At 38.1% G+C, this 17,924-nt stretch overlaps 2 protein-coding genes across 4 annotated transcripts in view; both read right to left on the reverse strand.

The window, feature by feature from the left end:
• Positions 1 to 3,589, reverse strand: part of LOC106074120 (neuronal acetylcholine receptor subunit beta-3-like) — a 31,511-nt gene extending 27,922 nt beyond the window's left edge. Inside the window, exons 1-2 of the mRNA XM_056008330.1 lie at positions 3,315 to 3,589; positions 1,661 to 1,809 (exon numbers count right to left, since the gene is read on the reverse strand). Coding sequence (XP_055864305.1) covers positions 1,661 to 1,809; positions 3,315 to 3,384 — 219 coding nt within the window. The 5' untranslated portion in view covers positions 3,385 to 3,589. The remainder of the gene's footprint in view (positions 1 to 1,660; positions 1,810 to 3,314) is intronic.
• A 1,859-nt stretch (positions 3,590 to 5,448) lies between these two features.
• LOC106074222 (uncharacterized) lies at positions 5,449 to 17,924 on the reverse strand. Of its 3 annotated transcripts, none has more exons than XM_056008360.1 (9): positions 17,684 to 17,924; positions 14,313 to 15,577; positions 12,817 to 12,937; positions 11,889 to 11,968; positions 11,545 to 11,610; positions 10,716 to 10,796; positions 9,779 to 9,838; positions 9,054 to 9,089; positions 5,449 to 6,902 (listed from the first exon to the last, which is right to left on the reverse strand). In XM_056008360.1, exons 2-9 carry the CDS (start codon positions 15,574 to 15,576, stop codon positions 6,112 to 6,114), a joined length of 2,499 nt encoding a protein of 832 aa, XP_055864335.1. In that variant the 5' UTR covers position 15,577; positions 17,684 to 17,924; the 3' UTR covers positions 5,449 to 6,111. The 3 variants fall into 3 exon arrangements, with proteins under 3 accessions (XP_055864335.1, XP_055864344.1, XP_055864352.1); XM_056008369.1 differs by having other exon boundaries at positions 17,641 to 17,924; XM_056008377.1 differs by lacking the exon at positions 17,684 to 17,924 and having other exon boundaries at positions 12,817 to 12,933; positions 14,313 to 14,404.

Below are 17,924 nucleotides of genomic sequence, written 5' to 3' on the forward strand. Positions count from 1 at the left end.
AGCAGAGAAAAAGTTAAAAACAGACCAAGGAAAAGAGGATGATAAAAGAAAGAGTGACTCTACAGGGAATAAACTGGCAAAATATAAAGGTTTGATATTCAACGAAGACAAAATGGACATAGACATTTTTTTGAAGAAGTTCGAGATAGAAATGAGAGAACTGGAGTACCCTGAAGACAAATGGACATTCTTATTGTTAGCAACTTTTTAGTTAACTTTTGCCCATCACTACAAAAGGGGAGTATTCTTATCTTATATGATACAGACGTTACTTCAAAAAAGAAGATGATTACTTCCTACGCGTCATGCATTTAGTCAAACATGTTAACCAATGACTTAAATTCTGACAAGTCACTGGTTTTCCTGGCTAGCTCAGGCAACCCATTCCATGCTCTAATAGCACTAGGGAAGAAAGAGCAGTTGTACAAATTTGTCCTAGCATATGGGACAATGAATGTGCCTTTATCTTTGCGTCTTTCTGAGTATTTTATTAAATTTTGTTTTTGTATTTGAAGATTATGGTTCAGTGGATTCACATTATTGTGATTACTTTGAGATTAATTTTAGAATGTAATCACTGCAAGTTATTTGACATATTTTTGGTATAGTAGGTATAAAACAAACGATCTGTAATTGAAAGCATAAAAAAAGACAAATTATTCAAATTTGCCTTCTCACACTTCTTTATTAGTAATTTTTCTTAGAGGGAGCGCTGGCGGATTGTTTAAAAATAAAAAAATGCTAAAAGGTGGCGACAGGCCGGAAGAGGTTATAGACCACTGTGCTAGACTATGTATAGAACTAAAAAAAAGTTAACACCATAGACTTATATATACTATATCTAGACTGGACATGGAAAATTTTAAACACTACAAAAAATGTGATTTTTTTTTTATAAAGTTGGATCAAGGCGTTGTTTTGTAAAGTAGTTAAAAGAAGTATAGTTGTTCTTTCAACCTATGTAACATATAATTTAATTTTTAGATCTAGATCTAGTAATTGAACATCAAAAATAAGAGTAGGTCTACTCTCGTCTCATAATTATTATTTTGCAATTTTTAGATACATAATCTAGAAAGATCTAGGTAATCAATCTATTTAAATGTACATAAGATGATTGAAATCAACATGAATTATTTCCATCTAGGAATTTTCAAACATAATGATTATCTCAATGGAAACAAACAAGAAATGCCTTGTTTCATATATTTGCGTGAATATCCGAGAAATGATTTTGCATTATTTCTAAACTTTGAAAACTAAAGACCATTACTTTTCTAAGACAGAAAAGATTGATTGGGGCGACTTCCCTTAGAGCCTGTAAAAAGAGTTTACGTACTTAAAAATCTATATATGTATAAGTCTGTGAATCGATCAATTGCAGATAAGAATTTATTTCCGGTTTCCAGTCTAGACAGTCTAGGTCTATGGTTAACACATTTTATTTAGGTCATAAGATTGCTATTAGCATTGATACTTTCCCATAGATTATGTAGGTCATTATCTTGCTATTAGCATAAAAATTGTTCCCGATGTTATATAGGTCATTATCTAGCAATTAGCATAAATATTTGTTCACTACATTGCGTTTATTGTTTGTCTCCCTTCCTATATTCTCTTTAATTAAGGAATGTATTGTTTTACATTTCAAAATACTGACCAAGTCTAGGAGCTGGTTCAAAGATAGAGCAAATGTCACTTGAACTATATGGCTGGCGTTCTTCACCGGTCTCGACTCTGGTGTATAGTCAGCGAATAAGTTTGTATAGAGCTGATGCTCAGGTCCGTCCAAGTCTAGTGTTTGAGAACCTTCAAAGTAATGAGAGAAACAGTTCATGTATTTTAAATGTGACAACTTTCTTTTGTTTTTCAATACGAAATATTTTCATAACATAATATTTAGCATAATAAGTAACATACACATAACATAATACATAACATACAAAGAAAATAGTTCAGAAACTTTTGACGACATGATACATATCATAATATTTAATATTTACCTACCATTCTACATAACATGCAGAATACAAAACACGTAGTCTACCAAAGTAAGGAGCCCCCTTCCACAGACTATTTTCTTATATGCATAGAGTCACATAAAGGTAAATATCCTGGAGTTTAAGCACTTCAATTTTGTGTAAGACTTGGCTCTCACATCTCTAGCTAATTTAAAATGGCACCTGTAAAGTGCAGTGTTAATTTAGTTTAGCAAACAGATCTGAACAATGATTTACAGAAAGATAGATTCTTTTTTTTTTTTTTTAAATTGCTTCATGGCCTCTGAAGAGTTTGTAGTAGAACATTAACTTTGAGGAAATCTTGGGTTAGTGTAACAATAGTTGAGTCATGTTGTCAGGAAGAAAACACGCTAATTGTTAGTGTTAGACCTTGACCAAAAAAGCGAATAAGAATTTCTAAATTAAAATTTTCTTCAATGTTTCTAAGTTTATACTAGCACTAAGCCTGTTGATATGTATCGTTAATTTTGGCCGAGACACCCCTCTGTTTTTTTTAACTTCTCATAAGCGCGCCGCATTTTCTAGTATCCGTTACATTGAATAGGATTGACCCGCTGTCTTTCCTCATTCCTTCTCTCTTTCTCTCTCTCCTCTCTCTCTCTCTCTCTCCTTCGGTCTCTCTGTCTCTGGAACCTCATTTTCGTTTTCTTTTTCACCCTGCGCATCGTTATGCTCTCTGACATAGACTTTTGACTTGACTCCCATTCCACAGTCACATGAAAAAGTGTTCTACGACTGAAGGAGGCCAACAAACTTCATACGTACATTCGAATTCTAAATATATTGGAAATATTTATACAAAATATAACTAGAAATGTGTATTATAATTATTTCTTTAAGATTCTTCTCTTTTCATTACATTCCATATCCCTCTCCAATTATAAGAATTTTATCAAATCATTTTGACAAGTTAGATTTTTTTAGGACTTCATTTTGAATACCCAAAAGTTTTATGTTGTCTAATCTTACAGCCCATTGTGTTAAATCATGTGCTTATTGTTTGCACATCATGTTATATAGTTTGTATCTATCCTTATTTCTTAAACTTCATCTTCATTATATGCATTTATTTATGTTTGCGCTCTGTGTAGAATAGCTAGTGAACAATTTACTTCATTTATTTTTCATTTGTACATATGTGTGTAAAGACTATCTCTATAATTAATACTTGGCTCAACTTATGAAATCCTATTTCTCCGTGCCTCAAGTATCTGACTGCTACTTCAACATAGAGAGTTCAGAAATGTAATAGTTGGCAGGCGCCCTAGACTGAACGGATATATTTGTACTCACCCACTCCAGCAGACAGGTGGCAGTGAATCAATACATGAGCACACACTGACCAGACGACTATTCGAGCCATCACTGGATAGTACGTCCTAGAGTAGTCCTACCTACGCTATAAGATCCCCTCAATTCGAGATCTTAATGTGTCCATATCATAAAGCTTACACAGGTTTGATTGAAATCCACGTACAGAACAAGCTGGGCACATGATTCAAGAAACAGGGTCAAGTCTACAACTCGGCTACGTGAGCATGGCGGACAGCGAAGAGAGGAAAGAAGAGGGTGAGTGTGCTGCGAGGAGAGGGGGGGGGGGAGGGGAGGTTGGATACCAGAGCGGCACGCGAGTGAGATTTTAAGTGATGTCTACTTTCGTTTTCTGAGCTCTGTAGCTGGGAGAGTTGGAAGTGATGATATACCACCGTTTCCCGTTACATCATTAGTGTCAGTGTCAGTGCCAAGGGTCTTACTTTCATTTATCATGCATGATTCATCTTCTGGGATTAGTATATCAATAAATAAGGAATATAATTATAAGTAGATTAGTGTGCTGTCCTGCCAATTTTAAAAATTCGCCTCCCTCTTTTAGACTTGTTGGGATGGGGGAGGGGGGGGGAGGAAATGAACTAAAACAATACTACACTAATTATTGTGTTGTTGTATTGATAAAAAAAACAATCCACTAATTATTGTGTTGTATTGATAAAAAAAACACTCCACTAATTATTGTGTTGTATAGATAAAAACAAATATTGCTTATATCAGACAGCAGCCAACAAGCTCGGCGTTTGGATATACTGTACTTCTAATTTGAACCACCGCGTCTTAAATATTCCGGTTAGTTTTTCTTTTCCTCAACTATATTTTGGTGGAGGATTGTATGACTGTGCAGTGATAATGAATTTTTATTTCCACTTTGTGTGTGTGTGTGCCATTTTTTCCCTTAAAACATCAGTTTTGTGCATCTGTTTTTGCCTATATATCTGTCAGCTTGTAAGTTTGGAAAGGCCTATAATTCTGGCGTACTGTGTATATGAATTTAAATTTTAAACCAAGTGTTTCGATGTATTTACCTGTGGTTAACTGTTTGGCCGAGTCAGTCGGAAGGAAATGGAAATTAAATCAGTATTGATTACCTTTTTTTAATTAAGTGTTTAAAAACAAAACTTGTCTATAATGTACTTTGAGATCATTAGAGCCATAAATGTGCATTTTGTTTTCTTGACGAGTGTCACGTTGTTTTGATTTCAATTCAATTCAGAATGAAGCACGTCGGTATTTAGGATCTCTTTGTGTTCCAAAAGAAAGATTTCGACTATTAACAAATCTATTAACAATTAACAATTAACATGGCAGTAGGGCTGAGGATTGGGGGCCATAAGTAGTGAAGGGAGAGTGAGGGGGGGGGGGGGGAGAAAGGACGTTTGTTTGACACTTTGATCCCAAGTTGTACCACTGTCCTTGTCTTTTGTTTTTCTTGTCTACCCTTTGATCTTCAATCTTTCTAGTTTCTTCAAAACGTGTGCTCACATATTATGTGGAGTTAAAACAAAATGCTGAGGCTAAAGGAATACCATTGAAAAAAAGAAGAATGCACTGATTATAGGTTGGTATCATGGCGGCTTAAAGACTTCGGAAGTTATAAATCTGTGACTTTTTGTTTACACTGAAAATTGAAACTAGTGTAACGTCGAATACTCATGTGCTCCAGTAGCTCAGGAAATTTCATATGACGTCGGGACGCTCCAGGAAGTAAAATATATAAAAGAGAAGAGAAGACTGGAATATTTTTTTTTTTTTTTGGTTTGTTTGTTGGTTTTGTTATATGTACACACCTAATTAAATATTATAATTGCGAGATACACATAAACTCGTTTCCTTTATTTCATTACACTATGTAAGTCTCACTTTACTGGTCGTGTTTCTCTCATCCCTTGCAAGGCTGTATTACGCTAGATACAGACATCGCAACGTGAAATCCAACACAATCGCAAGAGTTACAACTAGATAAGTCCAAGAGAAATCTTGTTGAAAATGTAAAATAGTGTCAACAGAAGCAGTGATTATAAAGCTCTAGCAATAACGAAACAAAACATACACTTGTTTCTGTTCAGTCAAATGATTACTTACAAAAAACTTTTTTAGTATATGTATATCCTATCAATTTTAATGGTAAAATAGTTTACATATATCTTATATATTTCTAATTTCAAATTATTATTATGTTCTAAAACAATGGAATTTTCAGAAACAGAATGAGAAACATTGTCCAATCAAAGTCCCCTGGGTGAATCGTATGACCGTCATGTGCAATGTCAAAGACCTAGATGTTGAGGTCAGTTGGGTAACATTTCAAAACGTACAGGGCTATCCCAATGACCTCTGGTCTAAACGTTGAGTCCAATTGTTTCACTCGTAGATGCCAACATATTTTACTTCTACAAACAGTTTTGTAACAACTTGACACAATGTCTACAATGCTTGCTTATATTTGTCCTTCTACAAAACTTGTTTCTGGTTTGAAATAATTATTTGTGTCTTGACCATCATTATTTGATGCTCTGCTCATTTTACGTTCTATTTTTATAATGTCTTCATCGTTTAACTAAACATAAATGCTACAAATAGTGATATTACAAAGGGAAATAATCTTATGTGTTAAAAATCTGAAATTACTAAGAGTTCTCCTTCTTAAACTAATATATTAGAAAAAATTTCAAGATCTACCCAAGACACTTTTATGACCTTGCAGAATGAGACATGTCTTTTTGAGGTGACTTCCTCCCGAGGGTTATAAAACTCTGTATCAGTGTAAATGATAGCGTCTCTCGTCTCGAGACCTGTGTGCGTGGTGACGTCTGTGATTGTGTTCGCCCTCCCTGAACGTGTTAAATGACGCCAGGCTAAGTCTGCGAGGCATGATAGGGGCCGTATGAGAAAGTGAGAAAGTCTCTTCACACGGGGACTGTTCTTTATGTCGCCAGCGACTCTTCCGGTCTTTCAAGAAATCGTCGACCTCTCTTTTGAGATCTCTACCTATAGTCTGGCGTTCAGGTGGCCGGAACCTCATCTCAGAGGCAGTGCAGTAAGTGGTGCTGGCCACCTCGGAACTCGAACTGCTTGGAGGTTCACCGAATAGGTTGTCATGGTAGGTGTGCGGCTTCCGGTTTGGAGATCCCCTTCTAGAAGCTGGCGTATCTGAGTGACGCTTCACCTTCAAGTTTTGATTGTTTGAGCCAATGTGCAAACACCGTTTTGTCATTGTTGCATCGTTTGTGACACAAACTTCAAAATATCTACCTCGACCATTTTCATTCGCGTTACTATGAGACATCATTAAACCTTCGGCGCCAAACTCAAGGAATTGAAAAGGCCTTGACCGACTTGGCGTTCGTTGAGATTTAACTGTTGAGCTCTTTAAGTGACCAGAGTTGTCCTCGGAGGTGCTCGATGTATCGGACTTCACGTCTTTACCTCTGATTAGTTTGTGGACGTTGTCGCCTCTGTTCCTTGATTTATTTCTGATCACTTTGTTGTTTCTGGAGAAATCTAAATAGGTTCCGTCGTCCAGTATCCCAAGATTCAAGTGCTGATTGTCTAAATAAAAGCAGAAACAGAAAGACGTAAACGTCACTGGACATACTGAAGTCGTGTCTCGACTGAACAACTACAGGCTCACATTAAAGCTTTCAAAAATTATTTATGCTTAGCCTTTTGTATACAGAATTAGCAAGAATATGGTTATATTTAATGTGAAATATGCCACCGAATGTCATAAACAGCTTGGCCATGTAACAAGGAGGCTCAAGTTCGAATCCCAATCTAGTCCAAGAATTTTCGAATTATGACTCGATCTGAGTTGGACAGCACGGAAACCACTGAGGAGGCTAGAGGAGCTTAGAAGATACGCTATACAAAGAGATTTGACCAGAGTGCACTGAGCAGGCTAGAGGAGCTTGGAAGATACGCTATACAAAGAGATTTGACCAGAGTGCACTGAGCAGGCTAGAGGAGCTTGGAAGATACGCTATACAAAGAGATTTGACCAGAGTGCACTGAGCAGGCTAGAGGAGCTTAGAAGATACGCTATACAAAGAGACTTGACCAGAGTGCACTGAGCAGGCTAGAGGAGCTTGGAAGATACGCTATACAAAGAGATTTGACCAGAGTGCACTGAGCAGGCTAGAGGAGCTTAGAAGATACGCTATACAAAGAGACTTGACCAGAGTGCACTGAGCAGGCTAGAGGAGCTTGGAAGATACGCTATACAAAGAGATTTGACCAGAATGCACTGAGCAGGCTAGAGGAGCTTAGAAGATACGCTATACAAAGAGACTTGACCAGAGTGCACTGAGCAGGCTAGAGGAGCTTGGAAGATACGCTATACAAAGAGATTTGACCAGAGTGCACTGAGCAGGCTAGAGGAGCTTAGAAGATACGCTATACAAAGAGACTTGACCAGAGTGCACTGAGCAGGCTAGAGGAGCTTGGAAGATACGCTATACAAAGAGATTTGACCAGAGTGCACTGAGCAGGCTAGAGGAGCTTGGAAGATACGCTATACAAAGAGATTTGACCAGAGTGCACTGAGCAGGCTAGAGGAGCTTGGAAGATACGCTATACAAAGAGATTTGACCAGAGTGCACTGAGCAGGCTAGAGGAGCTTGGAAGATACGCTATACAAAGAGACTTGACCAGAGTGCACTGAGCAGGCTAGAGGAGCTTAGAAGATACGCTATACAAAGAGATTTGACCAGAGTGCACTGAGCAGGCTAGAGGAGCTTGGAAGATACGCTATACAAAGAGATTTGACCAGAGTGCACTGAGCAGGCTAGAGGAGCTTGGAAGATACGCTATACAAAGAGATTTGACCAGAGTGCACTGAGCAGGCTAGAGGAGCTTGGAAGATACGCTATACAAAGAGATTTGACCAGAGTGCACTGAGCATGGCTAGAGGAGCTTGGAAGATACGCTATACAAAGAGATTTGACCAGAGTGCACTGAGCAGGCTAGAGGAGCTTGGAAGATACGCTATACAAAGAGATTTGACCAGAGTGCACTGAGCAGGCTAGAGGAGCTTGGAAGATACGCTATACAAAGAGATTTGACCAGAGTGCACTGAGCAGGCTAGAGGAGCTTGGAAGATACGCTATACAAAGAGACTTGACCAGAGTGCACTGAGCAGGCTAGAGGAGCTTGGAAGATACGCTATACAAAGAGATTTGACCAGAGTGCACTAAGCAGGCTAGAGGAGCTTGGAAGATACGCTATACAAAGAGACTTGACCAGAGTGCACTGAGCAGACTAGAGGAGCTTGGAAGATACGCTATACAAAGAGATTTGACCAGAGTGCACTGAGCAGGCTAGAGGAGCTTGGAAGATACGCTATACAAAGAGATTTGACCAGAGTGCACTGAGCAGGCTAGAGGAGCTTGGAAGATACGCTATACAAAGAGATTTGACCAGAGTGCACTGAGCAGGCTAGAGGAGCTTGGAAGATACGCTATACAAAGAGACTTGACCAGAGTGCACTGAGCAGGCTAGAGGAGCTTGGAAGATACGCTTTAGGTAAGCAATAATAATGATACTAGTAATAATAATATCCAAAAATACAGAACAATTAGCTTAATGCCAATCAAAATGACCATTCTTTCCGTTGTTAACCACTACAACATAATTTCAAAATCTCATTTCGTATGCATACAAAGTGTGGTACAATAAAATCTAAAGTGACTCTGAACTACTCACCTTCTTCGCAGTCAACTGGCACGTTAGCACACGAATCTGAAAGAGAATCATACTATGTGTTAAGTATATTATGGTATGAATCTCACTGCTCTCTTATATGTCTGCTCCAGTTACTTAATGTTTTCTTGAGTTGAGGGGTCCCAAACAGAGGATGCATATTCTATTATTGGCCTAACCAAGGTTAAATAACATTTTAGTTTTGTGTTCTTATTTAATTTGTAGAAATTTATTTTAACAAGCCATAATGCTTTGTATGATTTTTTAATAGTTTCATTAATATGTCCATGACAGTTTTTCATTTATTATAACACCTAGGTATTTTGCGTTTTTAGTCTGTAATGCTGGTTTACCATGAATAAGATTGGTAATATTTATTTTAGTTTTCTTTTTTTTTTTTTGTTGTTACTCTTAACAACTGACATTTTTCTGGGTGGAAAGGCATGCTCCAATTGGATTCCATTTCTCTTTGTAAATTTTCTGTATATTGTGTTGTTTAGATTAGCTCTTATTTACATCAAATTAAAACTAATTTTAAAATTACAACTTTTACTTTCTCTTATTTACATCAAACTAACATCGCAGTATTTCAAACTTTCACAACATATCGTTACTTTTTTTTAATGTTGTTGTTTTTTCTTTACAATGTAGCCACAGTCTCTTTAGTCTAATGGACTGACACTTCAGAGTTAAAGACGAATGCATTGACTAGATGCTAACTAGCTTACCTGAGGTACACCGTTCCCCTTCAGCTCTATAGCGCCCGGTCATTTTCTTGGCTATTTCAACTGAAACAATGTAAACAAACAAACAAAAACGTGTGTAATCTGTTTTAGCGCTGTTTATAAAGATGTAAATATTTGTTTAGTATGACGTCATCAATATTTGATCTATCCATTGTAAGATGTCTTGAATGTAGGAGGCTTTAATAGTTTGACGTCTAAAAATTTGTAATGACTTTATTGCATGATGCCTTAAAAGAAATGACATTTTATTGAGATAAAATTCTAATTAAAGAATGCTACTAAGTTTTCTACTTGAATCATTTTTTCGAGAGAGAGAGAGAGAGAGAGGAGAGATTATAAGCCTCTAGATTGGTCTATTGTTTAGCCTAATACTATAGTAATTTGACCAAAGTCGTTCAGTATTAAGTCATGAAACTTGCATGGTACGGCCATTTTGAAATTGAAGTCTAAGAAATGTTGGGTTACTTCAAAGTGAGATCTAATATCTCAAAATTGGTCTTTTAAATGTGACTTTAAAGTGTGTCCTCGAATCATTGTTAAGATTAAAGTTTAATACATTTTAAAAAAGCAAGAAAAACAAATGAGTCCAACAGTATTCTCTAACAAACTGAAACGCTTGGATACTTTTACACTTGCTAGTGACCAAGTCAAAACTCTGTTATTTATACCCACTCAGACCTAGTCAGTTCAGATTTCTATTTGAATACAAAGATATAAGCATCTCGCTTTCTAAGATGTACACATACCATTAGGATGAAATAAAAAAATGTCTTGGAGGGAAAGAGCCACACAATTGTTTGGGTTTTAAAAAAAAATGTTTCTCAGTATAAGTCTCAGGCCTACGCCTACTTACGCCATTTATTACTTATGGATGTAGCTTTGAGGGCGGGATGGAGGGGTTCACTCCCTGAAATCTCACCTGCAGTGGAATCACAGTGCGCCCTGACGTTGCCGTTCACTGTCACGTCTGCTTCCCAAGGACACATGTGTTTCTCATGACCTATACAACAACATCAACACAAATCTTAAGTTTGGGTTCATTGCTGAAATGTACATCCTGGACACGTCTTGTTCTTAGTGTCTCTTAATAGGGTCAGATTAAAATTCCATTTTCTCAAACTGGTCAAAAGTAACTTCTAGTTCTAACGTCCGTCTATATTGTCTGATTTACTGACTTCTGACTAAACTATTTGACTTATTTGCAGCGTCTTTAGTGTCTGATTTACTGACTTCTGACTAAACTATTTGACTTATTTGCAGCGTCTTTAGTGTCTGATTTACTGACTTCTGACTAAGCTATTTGACTTATTTGTAGCGTCTTTAGTGTCTGATTTACTGACTTCTGACTAAACTATTTGACTTATTTGCAGCGTCTTTAGTGTCTGATTTACTGACTTCTGACTAAGCTATTTGACTTATTTGCAGCGTCTTTAGTGTCTGATTTACTGACTTCTGACTAAAATATTTGACTTATTTGCAGCGTCTTTAGTGTCTGATTTACTGACTTCTGACTAAGCTATTTGACTTATTTGCAGCGTCTTTAGTGTCTGATTTACTGACTTCTGACTAAGCTATTTGACTTATTTGCAGCGTCTTTAGTGTCTGATTTACTGACTTCTGACTAAGCTATTTGACTTATTTGCAGCGTCTTTAGTGTCTGATTTACTGACTTCTGACTAAGCTATTTGACTTATTTGCAGCGTCTTTAGCTACAGATTTATTTCTTCGTCTTGTTTCGGCTTACTTACGCGGCAGTTTCCCAAGTCTGTAAAATTTCTCCAAAAACTCAGAAGACGGATCCTGATTATCACATCCTGTAGACATTACAATATGACATAATACTTTACAATAATACTTTACAATATAGCAAATACACAATTGTACATCTTTGTACAAATAAATAAATAAATTACAAGTTGAATAATTGACAGAAGTATTCAGAAATATCCACAGGATAGAAACAATGAATCTAAATGTTCCATGGTGTGAAGAGTTATCTCCCTACTCTAACTTCACTAGCTACCAATAACTTATTGTCCAGACAAGAAGAGTTATCTCCCTACTGTAACTTGACTAGCTACCAATAACTTACTGTCCAGACAACAAGAGTCAGCCCCCTTACATGGCTGTTGTTTACATTCGTCATTTTCTCGTTCACATTCGTTTTCTTTCCTGCAAGACAGAAGTTCATTGTTTTAGCTTTGAGTAGGAAGAGTTGGCATTGAACTCATAGGTTTGTATTAGTGTAGTTTAGTTTCATTTAATTGTGTGTGTGTGTGTGACAGTGAGTGAGAGATTGTGAGGTGGGGGTATGAGCCTAATTTGTCTACACTAACTCTTGGCCAGTTGAGGAACTAAGTCTCTGGGAGTGAGTAAAGTGTGATTTCTACTAAAAATTAAAGCATCTTGCCTCATTCTGATCTCATTAGGACCTGATTCTCAAGATTTAAAACATGACTTTGAAGCAAAGCAAGGTTGAAATAAATTTCAGGAAGTCCAGGAGAAAAAAAAAACAAAAAAAAATCTTTTAGCTCCAACATTCTTTTGTTTTACTTTTAGCCTCCGGTGTATGATCTAATAACATGTCGAGTGTATCAAGTTATTCTAAGTCACTTGATGTCACAAATGTTGAGTGTATCAATATTTGTAAGTCACCTGATGTGACAGTATCGAGTTTAACTTCTAAGTCCCTTGGTGTCACAGTATCAAGATTAACTTCTAAATCAAGTCAAATGATGTTACAGTATGGAGTTTAACTTCTAAGTCACCTGATGTTACAGTATCGAGATTAACTTCTAAATCACCTGATGTTACAGTATGGAGTTTAACTTCTAAGTCAACTGATGTTACAGTATCAAGTTTAACTTCTAAGTCACCTGATGTTACAGTATCGAGTTTAACTTCTAAGTCACCTGATGTTACAGTATCAAGTTTAACTTCTAAGTCACCTGATATTACAGTATCGAGTTTAACTTCTAAGTCACCTGATGTTACAGTATCGAGTTTAACTTCTAAGTCACCTGATGTCACATGTGTCCGGACTGTTGATTTCACAACGACGAGTGTCGTCAGCCTTGACTGGTATCTCACGTGGGTAGCAAACTTTGTTAAACTTGTCACAGGACGGTTGCTCGGGCCTACCTGTCCATCAAAAGATAAATACTAGAATATACAAGTTTCTAGCTAGATCAATTTGTTCCACTAGGACTGAGCATTTGTAAGTGAATACAAGCATTATGTATAAGGTAGCGAAGCAGTGGCGTAGCTAAATTGGGATGAAGAGGGGGTCCAAATCTCAACCCCCCCCCCGGCCCCCACTATGGAAGAGAGAGGTTTACAACCTCAAAACTATCTGTAGGTGAATTTTAAACTCAAAACCATCTGGAGGTTTTTTTTTATTTTGTTATTAATTTTAAATGTATGGATAAGGTTAATAATTATTATTTTAAAAATAAAAGTGAACTCTAAATGAATTTATGGAGATGCTGTGGCTGAGGGGTAAAGCACTTGGAACTGTGTTCGAATCCTTTTGAAGACTCTAGATAGACCACTTCGGGGGCCGATTTTGAGTTTGTGTTTCCACACAAACTGTCTTTGTAACCTTGTTTTATATTGAAGCGGTCTTTTTTAGCTTCAAACTTCTCTGAATGGGAGGTTATACTCAAAACCACATTGGTTACGCTCATAGATTTTATAATGTGTAATTTGCTTTTTTTTAAATATTGACGAGGTATTTTTAGCTTTAAACCCCGCTGAAGGGCGTTTAAACTCAAAAGCTACGCTCAAAGCATTTTGAGTGCATAGTTTGCTTTTTTTTATATTGAAGGAGTTTTTGCATCAAACCCCGCTGAAGGGGTTATCGTAAATTTCGGAGGGGATTTTAAAATCAAAATCGTCCTTAGCTGTGCTTTCAGAATTTTGTCATTGTCGTTTGCATTTTTGTTTTATAGAAGAGGGGGATTTAACTGCTAAGTAGAGGGATTTAAACTCAAAACCCCCTAGGCTGTGCTGGGGCAAGTGATGGTTTAGTATTAAAATCTCACATTAAAAAAAAACAAAAGCAAAGCAAAAAATCAGTCACTAAACTCCGATCCCCCCCCCCCTTTGCGGGGGGGGGGGTCATTCCGCGGGGGGAAGGGGGGTACGCCCATGATATATATTTTATTTTACCAGCTGACATAGAAGAGAACACCTGGTTGCATGCGCTTCAGAACGAGACAGCTGGAGGCCGCTTACAAAAGCTGCAGGAGACACATTTGAGACCAAAAGAAAATTCGCTGCCAAGGACATAGGTAGACGGCGAAAAGAAAGTCTTAATCGACCACATGTGGACAATGGTTATGCTAGCCTTTATGTGGTAAAATATGTAGGTCACAGCTGGGGCTGCGTAGCCACGGGAAATACTGCATTCCTCATTAATCTTCGGACACGAAGAAAAGCCTTATTATTAGGAATTAAATACTTTAAGACGCATTGTACAGAATATATCGTACAAATATATTTTTGTAATACTTACATTGATCTCTCTTGCACGGTTCTTCCTTGGGCTGATCACATTTGGATAGGATTATTGTTTCACACGGAGTTATCTTTCGTTTCGGGATATTTTGAATTTCCACTTCATTGTGGCTGCAAGGGTCGCATTTTTTAGGTTGTCTACGGCAGGGGTCTCTACTCGGGTCTTTGCAAGGTTCTCTACATCTGCAAGGATCTCTATATTGGTCTTTGCATGGGTCTCTGCATGGTTCTCTACAAGGGTCTTTGCAAGGATCTCTGCATCTGTCTTTGCATGGGTCTCTGCATGGATCTTTGAATGGGTCTCTGCGTGGATCTTTGCAAGGATCTCTATATTGAGATTTACAGGGGTCTCTGCATGTGTCTCTGCAAGGATCTATGTACTGGGGTTTGCAAGGATTTCTGGACTGCTCTCTGCAAGGTTCTTTGTATGACTCTTTGAACGCGTCTCTACAGGAGGTGTCGTATTTCTGAAATATGTTTGGTAGTCTTTTTTTGATGCCACACATTTCGCAGTTGTCTGAGCACTCGTCTAATTTTCTGTACAAACAAGGATTATATTTTGGGGGACAGGGGTTATATTGTTTTGAACAGCAAGGATCATTTACAGAAGAAGAGCAAGTGTATATTTTTTTAGGACAGGGATCATATTTCTTTGGGGAGCAGGGGCTGCATCTGGTTGAGTAACAGGGGTCATACTTCAAATCATCGAATATATCGAATAATTTATTCATAGTACATGGGTCGCATTTTTTTCTGCAGCAGGGATCCTGTCTACTCGCAAAACAGGGATCGTACTTGTAAGAAGAATCGGCCTTCTGGTAGCAGCAATAGTCGCTGTCTTTCGAGTAGCAAGCACTGTATCTCTGCGGGCAGCAGAAATCAAATCTGGACAAGTTCATGCCGTTCTTACGTGGAGTGCAAGGATAGCACGAGAAGTTGGCAGTGAGGCAAGGGTCATAGGTCTTACACTCTAGGTCACACGGGGATCTGTAGTTCTTGGCGTACTTTTTAATCAGGTACGTCGCATCACGTCCGCACCTCTTGGAGTAGCAGGGTTCGCAGGGGTCACACGACGGTGGGCAGACTCCTCGATTTGGGGATCGACATCTTTTATTGGGGCTACAGGACCGGGTGCGTCGACCGACCTCGCGGCAGACGAAGCAAGGAGGACTACTCTCGGTTCGTTTGCCTCTGCAGCAGCAGCGCTTTCTCCTCGGACTACATGACCGGTGTCTGGGGGAGTAACTCCTACACTTTCGCATACTGAAATACAAGAAAATATGTCATGTTGTAACTATAGCTACATTTTTTAAAATACCTTTCAAAGTAAATGTACTATTTAGTGTAGGCTACTTCTTTAAATTTTACTCTCGTCGGATCAAAAAATACAAGTGTAAGGAAACATCATAGAAATATTGGTAGTTCAACAGAAATCATTTTAGAAAACTACAATTATATATTAAAATTTACTACTCTACACCAAGGAATTCGTAAGGCACGACATGGCCTACAAAAGTGTCGATGTGAACCAAATTACTAGAAATTCGAAGGAGTTTTCAATTGTTTTTCTTTAGATTAGGGATGTAACTCATTTTCGAATTTCGAAACGCGTTTTACTAGTTATTCCCCTTTTCGTACAAAAAATAAATTTTCTTTAGATCTGCATCGCTTGTAAATTTCTGATTACCAGGTCTAAATCTGCATAACAAATAGTAAAATGTGGCCACCCATATTTTTAACCAACAATAATGTAAATGATATCTCTTAAGCTATTTTAATAGTAAATTGAACAGCACATTGGGACTGTCATTTGCTAGAACATTTTGCTTTCCAGAGTGTGCACACAGTTGAAAAAAAAATATAAATGTGAGTAAAGCTTATTGATAGTTGGGGAGAGCTGGTAGGGCACGTGAGAAAGTATTTATAGACACTGAAACACTCGGACATAAACTGAGTCGCCTCAGAGGAACACTCGACGCGAGCACGCTACTCTGCCTCATCGTGGCGCTCGCGTGGAAACGACCATTAGAGGAAGTGGTTAGGCTAAATGGGTAGCAACACAAGACTCCCGTGGGGATGCCCACGGATAGACGAGAGTCAACCTCTTGCACGAGCGGGGTTGTAAAAAAGTCCCCACAAAACTGTCACACATCCATGCGCTGTTCCTCAAAGGGACCGTTACATATATGGCGGGGCCCGCACAGTTAGCTTGGTACATTGAAGGAAAATGGCAGAAGATCCCGGTGTATCCTCGGCCTTCGGCCGTGTCTAGCCCACACGTTGGGGACCAAATGCATCGGTCAACAGCAATGCTTCACCTAGGCATTGTCTAGGGTCTCTCCCAAACAGAACTGTGGGTTCACACAGGTTTTTTTTTTCTTTGGCGTCCAAGCAGGTTTTTTTTTCAAACTTAGGACTCGAAGAGCCTTCGGCCCAGCCCTTAGACATCAACAAGGAACACTCGAACATAAACTGAGTCGCCTCAGAGGAACACTCGAACATAAACTGAGTCGCCTCACACAAACACTCGAACATAAACTGAGTCGCCTCAGTGGAACACTCAAACACTTATTAGAGCAGAAGAGATTTTACTGTGATGCCTTTATTTTATTGAAATTTTATTCTATGAACGTCTTAACCTTTGACCTTCGAGCTTTTCGTGCTATCTTTTGGTGGCTATGGGGTAAAGTGCTTCTGTGCCAAGTGGTCTCGAGTTCAAATCCCGTGAAGACTTGTATTTTGAGCTTCGGGATTTTCATGACCTGACATACGTGGGGGAAGTAAAAGCGAGTGGCCGTTGTGCTGGCCACATGACATCTTCGTTAACCGTAGGCCATTCCAACAGATGAGTTTTACATCATTTGTCACCATAGATAGAACGACCTGAAAGGGGTACCTCTGCTTTTAATAAAAAAACAATATTGTTACTAGAATCTACTATTTTTAATACGATTACCACAACATGTAAACAGTTTTAGAAAACAAAAACTGGCCACTCGGTGCAAAAATAAAAGAAATCCATGATGTAATATTAGTCCACATTGATTCTACTATGGTGTAATGTTAAACCACTTCGAGTCTGCCTGTAAGTTAATATCAAACTACGACATGGAGTCTACCCATGATGTAATGTCACATCACATTGACTCCACATGTGGTGTAAAGTTAAACAACAATGAGTCTGCATATGATGTGAAGTTTGTAAAGTTAAACCACACTGAGTCTGACTATGGTGTTAAATTAGACCACAATGAGTTTACTATGATGCAATGTTAAACCACATTGAGTCTAGCCATGATGTAATGCTAAACCACATTTGAAACTACCTATGATGTAAAGTTATACCACAGTCAGTATGATTGATTCTACCTTCTTGAAGTTCTTCATCGTAGCAGCCTAGTAAAAATCTCGGGACTACGAACTTTTCTTAGCCAGCATGTTAGTTCTACAACAAAAAATTAATTTGGTGGTAGAAAAATTGTATCGAAATGCCCCTCTAGAAATAATTAGCCTAGTGTGCTGGACAGCATGGTCAATATAAGTGTCCAACTGATGCCCTGCAAATAAAAACAAAGTAGAGATCCTGTTGTTTTCATGCCCAAGACTTGTA

Source organism: Biomphalaria glabrata, chromosome 1 (assembly GCF_947242115.1).
Source record: "Biomphalaria glabrata chromosome 1, xgBioGlab47.1, whole genome shotgun sequence".
NCBI classification, from domain to species: Eukaryota; Metazoa; Mollusca; class Gastropoda; family Planorbidae; genus Biomphalaria; species Biomphalaria glabrata.

Excerpts from the sequence above, each read along its gene's own strand:
- LOC106074222 (XM_056008360.1), bottom strand. The coding sequence starts at position 15,576 with ATGCGAAAGTGTAGGAGTTACTCCCCCAGACACCGGTCATGTAGTCCG. Across the intron at positions 10,797-11,544 it reads CAGACTTGGGAAACTGCCGC|GTCATGAGAAACACATGTGT; the intron begins GTAAGTAAGCCG and ends GTTGTTGTATAG. Across the intron at positions 6,903-9,053 it reads GCCAGTTGACTGCGAAGAAG|ACAATCAGCACTTGAATCTT; the intron begins GTGAGTAGTTCA and ends GCTTTTATTTAG.